Below are 10572 nucleotides of genomic sequence, written 5' to 3'. Positions count from 1 at the left end.
AGAGAGGGGGGAGGAGAGGGAGGGAGGGAGGGGGGCAGGGTTGCATTAGCAGTCACTACAAACCTTCCCTTTCCTTTGTAGCTTTTTGTGGGAAATCAAAAGCAATAGTATCCCAAGTCAGGTGGTATATGGAGGACGTTGTCATTCAACCCTTCTTGAGACCCTTGAGGCAAAAGACTCCTCTGACACTCTCTCTTGACTCTTGAAGCTCAGAGTTCTCCGGTGCCATAGTGGCAACCTGAGACTATGCACAGACTCCTTCTCACACTGACATAAAAGCCAGGAGAGCTACCAGGCCGGTGAGGAACCTGTTGGGGCTGCTGGAAAAATGTTATGAGGAGAACCAATCTCCAGTCCTGACTACTCCTCAACCAAGAAGCATCCGGGTACTTCCTTATTACTACTGTTGTTTCAGAATCCTACACACGAATACAATGTGTTTTCGATTCAACTCACCTGCCACTCCCAACTCCTACAGAACCACCCCACCCCTTCTCCCAATTTTATGTTCCTTTTTAAATTTTTATGTATGTATGTATGTATTTGTTTATTTACTTATTTATTTTGTCTAGGTCTCACTATGTAGCTCCGGCTGTTCTGGAACTCACCATGTAGCTCAAGCAGGCCTCGAACTCCATATACTTGACTCTGCCTCCCAGGTGCTGGGCTTAAAGGCGTACACCACCACCACTCAGCATTTTTTTTTTTTTTAACCGAGTCCACTTAGCCCTAACCGTATATACAATGTAGGACCATCCTCTGGAGCTAGGACAGCCAATCAGAGGCCACACCTCAGGAGAAAACTGACCCTCCCTCACCCTGTAGACATCAGCAAATAGCTCCTTGGCTGAACCTGGGGCTACGGAAACCGCTCCTCCATCCATGCTGCCAGGTACTTCTATTGCCTAAGAGATGTGGAATTTGAGACTATCAGGCAGTTGAAGCTTACTGTTAGAACTAGTTTTTTGGGCTTTTGTTTTTGTTTTTGTTTGTTTGTTTGTTTGGTTTTTTGAGACAGGGTTTCTCTGTATAGCTCTGGCTGTTCTAGAACTCACTTTATAGACCAGGCTGGCCTCGAACTCAGAAATCCGCCTGCCTCTGCCTCCCGGGTGCTGGGGTTAAAGGCGTGCGCCACCACACCCGGCTTGTTTTTTGTTTTTTGTTTTTGTTTTTTAAAGCAAGGCTATTTTAATCACCAGCGTATCTTCAGAATCACCCACTATCACTCTGTAAAATTGTTGTCAGCGAATAAACTCGCGGAGGTCAGTGTTTCAACACTGTGCTACCCAAGGGATATGTTGCGAATTTGGCACAGAGCAGCCTCTGGGTTCTGGTTAAAGTACGCACAGGGCTGTAGCGCTGGACCTGCGCGCAGGAGCCCAGCCGCGGCGCTCGCGGGCCACGGCCACCAGGTGGCGTCACCGAGTCCCCGCGCGGGGCGGAGCGGCCGCGGAGCTGGAGTAGCATGTGGGCGTTCGGATGTCGCGCAGCCGCGGGCTTGCTGCCCCGGACGGCGTCCCGGGCCTCCGCCTGGGTCGGGAACCCGCGCGGGAGGGAACCGATCGTAACCTGCGGCCGCCGAGGCCTACATGTCACAGCCAACGCCGGCGCCATCCGCCACGCCGTGAGTACGCGCGCCGCCTGGCCGCACACCGGAGCGCAGGCCGCGCCCGCCCCGGTGCCGGGGACGCGCAGCGCGCACGCGCAAGGCCGCTCTGGTTACGCGCGCGCGGGTGCAGGGCACGCGCGGTGTTTGCGCGGGCTTCGGACCTTGGCGGTGGGGATGAGAAAAGACAAGTTTCCGAAATTAACACAGGACGTACAGCGTGTGCAGCAGGGCGTGTTTACTATTGTGTGCACCCCGCAGTTGCCTTTTTCGGGGTGTGGGACTAATGGGGTTGTGGAGTTGCTCCGAGCACGGCTTTTTGTTGGTTGGTTGTCTCACTGTATCCCTAGCTAGCCTAGGATTGGCTGTGTCCCCCAGAGTGACTTCAATCTTGTGATCCTCCTGCCTCCTCTCGAGTGCTGGGACCACAGATGTAGCAGCAGGGCCCTAGACTCCAGCTTTTGGAAAATGAGGGGACCTTCGTTTCACGTTCTGACTGCGCGGCGCTGGAGAGCCCTGTAACCTTGGGAGACCCTAGCTGTCTGGGGGCAGGGCTTGGCTTTCTGTTCCGGGGAGATTAAAGGGTAACACCCACTTTGCGATTTTGGCGGGAGAATTAAACTGTATTCGCAAAGGCCTTAGCACTAAAGATAAGTCTTGGTTCCTAGAAGATGCAAAGAACAGAATCTGTTACTCCATGGCTACAAAAGACAGCAGTGGGGTGAAGGAAGACTTTCCGGAGAGGGCCGTGATAGATGCCAAAGAAGGTGGCTGGGGAGCATTCAAGGAAGGGGAGAGCTATGGACAAAGGTGGAGTGGGCTGTGGGCTAATAATGTCTGCAGGTTTAAACCCAGCTTAGGATTCTTGAGGTCCTGTCTTTAAAATAAAAAACAATAATAAAAATAGGACTAGCCTTGTAGCTCAGCGGTGGGATGGTCACTTAGCGTTCAAGAGTTCCTGGGTTCTTTCCATAACACTGAAAAAGAAAGTTTAAAAACAAAACAAACAGAAGTGGACTGGTCAGAGAGAGATGGCTAGGGTTTAAAGGGCAGGACCCGGAACCCCTGCTTTCTCAAATGCTTTCTTAGGTGTTCCTTTCCCTTGCCTGGCACCTGACAGTTGAGCTCCAGTTGCAACTGTGCACTTTGGATTTCTGCATCTCTGAGAGTCTAAGCAACTTGGTCTTTGGCATCATCGTTTCCTCACCTGAAAAATGCAAAAACAGTCCATCTTTATGCTCAGAATCTGTTCTCAGTGGCTCACGAACGTTGACGGTCCCCAGTTGTCTACCCTGATGCATCTGATAGTCATTTTGAAAGCTGCAGACTGGCCAAAAGCTCAAGCAAGGCTCTTGGAAGGTGTTTCCAGCAGTTGTCAAACAAGGCTTGATTCCGCTGTCACGGAGTGAGCAAATGTTCAGTTTATTCAGTGAAATGCTTCTTTATGTTGATGTACCCGTGGGAGACTTTGTTGTTTGAAAGTGGTCCCCAAGCCTAGAGCCACAGTAAACATAGTAAGACTGTGGCATGGCTTACAGAGAAAATGTGTGTAAGAAACACCTCACTCCGGCATAAGTGCTCTTGCTTCAAGTTCAAAATTGTAAACTATTTGCAGCCGGGCGTGGTGGCACACTTTAATCCCAGCACTTGGGAGGCAGAGGCAGGCGGATTTCTGAGTTTGAGGCCAGCCTGGTCTACAGAGTGAGTTCCAGGACAGCGAGGACTACACAGAGAAACTGTGTCTTGAAAAACCAAAATAAGGGGCTGGTGAGATGGCTCAGTGGGTAAGAGCACCCAACTGCTCTTCCGAAGGTCCGGAGTTCAAATCCCAGCAACCACATGGTGGCTCACAACCATCTGTAACAAGATCTGATTCTGGAGTGTCTGAAGACAACTACAGTGTACTAACATATAAATAAATAAATCTTTAATAAAAAATAAAAAACACCTCTTGCCATGCTAGCTCGAGGTCACAGTGATCACTTCACAGGCCCTGTGGCCAACTCAGCATCACTCCACCCTGCCTCACCCTGCCCCACCCTACCCACACACACCTGCCACCTCAGCTAAGTAGAGCTATACTGCCTCTCTTAGTCTCATCTGGTCATGGTCAACACACATGCCATTGCCCACTGCCCAGCAGTTAGAGACTAAGAAAAATCGACAGGTCACATCCTGCTGACGGGCCCCATCAAGCAGCCAGCCAGCTCTTTTCAAGACTTCAACAGAATTCTACCACTTGCCGTTTTCTGATACGTTTCTTTTAGTTAAATTCTGGGCTACTGTGATGTGCCCTTGTCTCTGGCGAACCAGCAAATCTGAACAGCTTGCAGCAGCACCACGCTGGGGAGATGTTCTGTCTGGTGCGGTGTAGCCATGGCCACTTGAGATACAGCCAACATAGCTACCTTAGTCAATAGAGAGATGTTCTATCTGGTGCTACCTAACCATGACCACTTACTTGAGTTACAACCACCACAGGTATCTTAGTCAGTGTTCTATTGCTGTGAAGAGACATCATGGATCATGGTCAAACATTTAAGTGGGGCTAGCTTTCAGCTCAGAAGTTTAATCCATTATCATTGTGGCGGGAAAGTGTGGTATCATGCAGGCAGACATAGCAGGAAATATGGTGGCACATAGGCAGACACAGTATTGGAGATCAGCTGAGAGACAGCAGGCAGCAGGAAGAGAGTGAGACCGTGGGCCTGGCTTAGGCATCTGAGACCTCAAAGCCCACCCCCAGTGACACACTTCCTCCAACAAGGAAAGCCACACCTACTCCAATAAGGGCACACCTCCTAGTAGTGTCACTCCCTGATGACCAAGCCTTAAATGACTTAAAGGAGCCATTCCTTCTAGAAATGTTGAACTTAATTCTTTTTTTCCATTTGTACAGGGGTAACGCACTGTGTTAAATATGTAAGGTCTTATCTACGTGGGTTTGATTACAAAAAACTAATAAAGTATTCTCTAAATTTAAAAAAAAAGGGAGGGGCCATTTCTATTCAAACCACCACAACCAAGGACTAAATTTGGTTTTCTCTCAATAAATTCAGAGAGCTCCTGATATCTCATGACCGTCCTATCAGATGTTCCAAGCTATAAACCAGTATTGCTGGTTCAGAGTAGACTAAGATGTGGTAATTAGTGTTTTTAACTTTGTCTTTTAGCGTTTGAACCTCCACTACCTCCAGATTCTGAACATCAAAAAGCAGAGCGCCTGTGTGGTGCATTTGAGGAACACGGGGACATTGGACAACCCAAGGTGAGATGAGATAGCTTCAATCCAACCATGCTGAAATAATGCACATCCTGTAGTGACCCTGGGAGTTTCTGTTGCGCATATTCCCGAGAGTGGGCCTGAAGGGCCACAGCAAAGGTCACAGCCTTTGAGCATGTTCAAAACTGGTTTTCCAAAGCGATTGATCTCTGCCTGCCCTTCAGCAGCAGAAAGCCCTGCTTGCCCCCTCCTCCTGTGTCTTTCATGACATATCTCATTTTTAAATCTTCTTTTTAAAATATTAACAAAGTTAATCATCTTTTCACATGCTCACTGGCTGTGTGGCTATCTTTTATGTAATCTGTACACATTATTTTACCCACTTTTCTGTTGGATATTCTTTTTCTTGATTTGTATTCTGGGTTAGCCCATTTTTAGATATATGTAATACACTCATTTTTCCCCACTTGGTGTCTTGACCAACAAAAATTTAGTAACAAAAGCAATGAAAACAGCCCCAGTGTCCAGCAAGAGTGGACGTATAAAATAAAGAAAATATAATGAGCTAGACACAGTAGTGTAGCACACATCTCTAATCACGGCTGCTTGGGAAACTGAGGCAGGAGGATTGTAAATCCAAAGCCAATCTGAGCGACCTAGGACGAACTTGTCTCAGAGAAAGCAAACAAGGTACTTCATTCTTATATTTTTAAATTTTTAAAAGCATCTAGAAGATCACAGAAAAGACTTGCCTCTGACGATGGCAGCCATTTGGAAAAGAGGCCGCTTCTATGTAACTCCTTATGCAATTAAAGTTTTTGCTCTGTGCATGCTGGATTCTTTCCGACAATTTAAAAATAAAAATGAGGGGCTGGAGAGATGGCTTAGTGGTTAAGAGCTTTGGCTGCTCTACCAGAGGACCCCAGTTCAATTCCCAGCACCCACGTGGCAGCTCAGGACTGTCTGTAACTCCAGATCCAGGGGCTCAGACACCCTCACACAGACATGCAGGCAAAACACTATGCACTTAAAATAAAAATAAATCGTTTAAAAAGCGATAAAATCAATTGTCATTTAAGAACTAAATGAAAATATAAATGAAAGGTGAGTGGATGAGAAAAGCTGGGCACGGTGTCTCTCACGGCCGTCAGCCGTCCTGAGGCTGGGGCTGGGGCAAGGCAGAGTGATGCTGTGTGCATTTGAAGTCTCCCAGAACTACCTAGCCAGACCCTGCCTCAAGACACAGGATAGGTAAAGGTAGATACAGCATCTTGGTACTAACTGGAAGCAGCTTGGAGAATCAGTGTGACTGATGGAGCAGAGGACTATTGTGAACCCTAGTGCTTGGGTCTCACCCACACTCCATGTTGCTAGCTGGTTACTTCTGCTGGAAGGCTTTTTTTTTTTTTTCAGTTTGTATGTATTTATTATGACTGTGCAGTTGGTGACATTGTCTGCTGGGATTTTCCCCCTGCAGCTCTCTAGACGAGACAGCGTATGAAAGACTGGCGGAAGAGACACTGGACTCCCTGGCAGAGTTCTTTGAAGACCTTGCAGACAAGCCCTATACCCTGGAGGACTACGATGTCTCTTTTGGGGTACCTCTTGGCTCTGTCGTTTCCTGTTTTCTCCTTAATAACTGTAATGTAGGCTGCAGAGGCAGTTTGGTCGGTGGAGTGCTTGCCTGGGGTACACAGAACCGTGGGTTCAATCCTCAGCACCACACACAGCATAACAGCACAGCCCTGTAATCCTAGTACTCCAGAGGCAGAGGCAGGAGGATTAGAAATTCAAGGCCATCTCCAGCAACATAGCAAGGATGAAGGGAGCCCAGGCTATAGATGAGCCTGTCTTAAAAAAAACAAAAACAAAAACTGTGGCTCAGCAGTTAAGAGCACTGGCTGCTCTTCCAGAGATCCTGAGTTCAATTCCCATCAACCACATGGTGGCTCACAACCATCTGTAATGGGATCTGATGCCCACTTCTGGTGTGTCTGAAGACAGCTACAGTGTGTTCATATAAATAAAATAAATAAACCTTTTTTTAAAAAAACATGATTTAAAACAAAAAAAACAAAAACTGGTGGCGCACACCTTTAACCTCAGCACTCAGGAGGCAGAAGCAGGCATATCTCTGAGTTCGAGGCCAGCCTGCCTGGTCTACAGAACTAGTTCTAGGGCAGCCAGAGAAACTATATCTTGTTGGGGGGTAGGAGGAGGACCTCACATACATACAGTTAACTGTAACTTACTAAAACAAGGAATGTCCTCCAGGCAGGCATGGTGTCACACAGCTGTAACCCTACAGTAGATGCAGGAAAATCACTGAATGTTCAGGGCTAGTTTAGTCTACATGGTGAGGTCTCCACCAACCGGGCTATATAGTGATATCCTGTCTCAAAGAAAGGGGGGACTTACTGGTGAAGGCCTCAGTGGGTAAAGCTGCTGTCTCTAAACCTGACCCCAGTTCAATCTTCACCCCATGAGCAGGCAGAAGCCTAGGTCCATGCCATGGGCATGCTCTCTCTCTCTCTCTCTCTCTCTCTCTCTCTCTCTCTCTCTCTCTCTCTCTTTCTCCCCTCCCCCTTCCCCTCCCCTCCCCCCTCTCTCCGCAGATACACACATTCAGAATAATAATAAATAAATTATAAAAGAACTGCCTCCAGCAGCTGTACCCAGGCCACAGTACGGACTGTGGTTGGAGACTGTGGTTGGGTCATGTAGTAAGACTCTTGTGACAACCTAGCCCTTCCAGGGACCTTGGTCCAGTCACTCTGCCTCTCTTGGCCTCTGAGCCTCTCCTGTTTAAAGACAGATTCCCAGGGGCAGTGTCAGACTCCATATGTGAGCCCCATTGCTGTGTTCTCCTATAGGAAGCAGCACATTCTGATTTCTTTTCCTCCTCCTCCTCCTCTTCTTCCTCTTTCTCCTCCTCCTCCTCTTCTTCCTCTTCCTCCTCCTCCTCCTCCTCCCCCACAACTTTCTGTGTACACAGGCTGGCCTTGAAAGATCCACTGGTACATCCCTGAGTCCAGCCCATAGAATTTCTGATTTAATTAGAATGTAATGTGCCCTGGGCAAGGAACTGGATTTGCAGATCTTCCCTGTGCGTGGCTGAGACTTGTGAGTTGATTGAAGCATTACCCCAGCCAGCCTGGGAAGCGAGGGAAGTTTACATGCTGGCCACCAGGTGGCAGGCTAAGCAAGGATCTGCTTAGGCTTTTACCATGGGGAGAAATATGTCTCCTCGTTTTCTTACCCGTTCCCCTCCTCCATACTCTCAATCTGGACAGAGGTTAATCCTCTTGAGAGCAATTCATTAATACCAGGAAATGTCATGAAGTGTGCATTTTGGAGTGAGTCATAGGGTTATGTAAGGCAGATGGCTGTCAAAATGGGGGGGGGGGGGCAGGGATTAAAAAGTACTTTAACATTCATTCTTTTTATTCCTTAATACGTCACATGTATGTGAAGGTACCTCGTTTAACATGACATCTCCCATATGTCTATTTCTACTTCTACGGGGTGACCAGGAGACAGCAGTTTTAGTTCCTGCAGGGCAGGGCTAGTCTTCACTGGGCCTAAGCCTGGCCAGCTTGGATTGGTTCTGCTCTGAATGGTTGGTGCGAGGGTCTCCTCTGATTGGTCACCGTTCCTTAGCAATTGCTTAGTATTCTGTTTCTCTCTCTTGTGGTTTGATCTGGACACCCTCTAAGAGTCTTGTGTTGAAGGCCAGGTTCCCAGCTGGTGGTGTCCCAGAGAGGTGATTGGGTCATGAGGTCCCTGACCTAACGGAAGCATTGATCCAAGGCTGGAGTCGTGACTCTGTGGACCACGGGGGGGGGGGGGGACACAGGACAGTGGAGAGTATGGCAGGAGCTGGGGGCTGGGGGAGGTTGAAAGAAGTAGGTCATTAGTGGAATGTCTTCAAAGATGTTCCTTATCCATGGCTTCTTTTTCCTCTTTACTTTCCGGCTGCCATGGGAAACGGTTTTCCACCATACCCTCCTGCCGTGAGGAATGGTTTCCCACCATACCCTCCTGCTGCTGTGTGCCGTGCCTCAGCCCTGGAACAACACAGCCAGCCACCCATGGACTGTGTCAGTCTTTCCTTATGCTTTCTCAAATATTTGTCACAGCAAGGAAAGTCTCCATAACACAGTCCCCTCCCCTGAAATTAAATATACCCACACTCCCAAAATGGACTCACATTGGCTAAAGAATGGCAGTGAGGAGCTGAAAACTGTCCCTGTGTAATCTGCTTGCAGATAGTTCTAAATGCCTTAATGCCCCTGGTAAGCCAGCGTAGCAGCCGGCCTACTCCCCGCTGCCTCTGTCATTTGGGATGGCTGGAAGTCCTGGGGGAAGAATCTAATGACGGTAGCCTGGCTGATAGCAGGCACTGAGCTCCGTGGTCTCCACCTTAGCAGCCTTGCCCTTCACTTTGGCAAATAGTACCATAGGGTGCGCTTGGTCACTGTCTGCCCATTGGTTCATCCATGCACAAATATAATATCATTCCCGTGTTTGGGTGGAAGCGTGGAAGATGCTCAGTCTGAGACTGAGAGTGCCTATTCTTAGGGACTCAAAATGGTGGAAATGGGGTTCAGGGGACAGCAGGCTTCCTCACATACAAGTCGATGCAGAGGTAGTTCAAAGCAGGAGACAGTCTGCAAGGACTCTGCCACGTGGAGAGCCTCAGGGAGCCTTCCCAGAGCCACCTGCACAGTCCTGGAGCGAGAGGGGACTTCAGGGAGGATGCTGGAAGACAGCCTGAGCACTGCGAGCCAGGTCTCCCGTGGGTGGCCTTCTGCTTGGTTATTTTTGGTTTTGGAACACACATCTGTTTAATTAATATGCACTCCTGGATCTCTCCAAAGACTGGGGGTCAGAGAATAAACTGAGAATGCAGTGGGTAGGAGAACTGTCCCTGGTGTGGTCACCTAGCTGCAGTAGGTGACAGGTACAGGTGTGGAGCCCTTGAGGAGGCCAGGCAGATGTTGGGAGCCAAGCCAGAGTGATACAACTTGTGCAGGCCCAGGCTGGAAGTCACATCTGGAGAGTTAGTCCTTGGCATTCATTTGCGCTAGTCCTTCAAGTCTCACCATGGGTGGAACACCCAGGGGGACATTTATTGCCTGGGTAAGTCAGAGGTGACTGATTTCCCTGAGTATTAGCCTATAGCTAGAAGCGCGGAACTGTAGAGTTGGGTAGAGAGCCATGTATGTGTTCGGGAGAAGTTAACATTGAATTTGTATACAGGATTTCAGTTGTTTTTGTTTTTGTTTTTTGTTTTCCGATTTTTTATTAGGTATTTTCTTCATTTACATTTCAAATGCTACCCCGAAAGTCCCCTATACCCTCCCCCCTCCCTGCTCCTCTACCCACCCACTCCCACTTCTTGACCCTGGCATTCCCCTGTACTAGGGCATATAAAGTTTGCAAGACCAAGAGGCCTCTCTTCCCAATGATGGCTGAATATCCCATCTTCTGCTACATATGCGGCTAGAGACACGAACTCTGGGTGTACTGGTTAGTTCATATTGTTGTTCCACCTATAGGGTTGCAGTCCCCTTCAGCTCCTTGGGTACTTTCACTAGCTCCTCCATTAGGGGCCCTGTGTTCCATCCTATAGATGACTGTGGGCATCCACTTCTGTGTTTGCCAGGCACTGGCATAGCCTCACAAGAGACAGCTATGTGGTGTTCCTGCCTGCACGCAGACCGGCGCCTTGTCTGCATGG

The 10572-nt window shown here is 48.6% G+C and overlaps 1 protein-coding gene across 1 annotated transcript in view; it reads left to right on the top strand.

The window, feature by feature from the left end:
• The first annotated feature begins 1431 nt into the window (after positions 1-1431).
• Fxn (frataxin) overlaps positions 1432-10572 on the top strand; it is a 16204-nt gene continuing 7063 nt past the window's right edge. Inside the window, exons 1-3 of the mRNA XM_021213150.2 lie at positions 1432-1624; positions 4780-4874; positions 6307-6427. Of these exons, the coding sequence (XP_021068809.1) occupies positions 1466-1624; positions 4780-4874; positions 6307-6427 (375 nt within the window). The 5' untranslated portion in view covers positions 1432-1465. The remainder of the gene's footprint in view (positions 1625-4779; positions 4875-6306; positions 6428-10572) is intronic.

Source organism: Mus pahari, chromosome 1 (genome assembly GCF_900095145.1).
Source record: "Mus pahari chromosome 1, PAHARI_EIJ_v1.1, whole genome shotgun sequence".
Classification (NCBI taxonomy): Eukaryota; Metazoa; Chordata; class Mammalia; order Rodentia; family Muridae; genus Mus; species Mus pahari.
The sequence above is the reverse complement of the archived record's forward strand: the minus strand, read 5'-3'. Positions and strand labels throughout refer to the sequence as shown.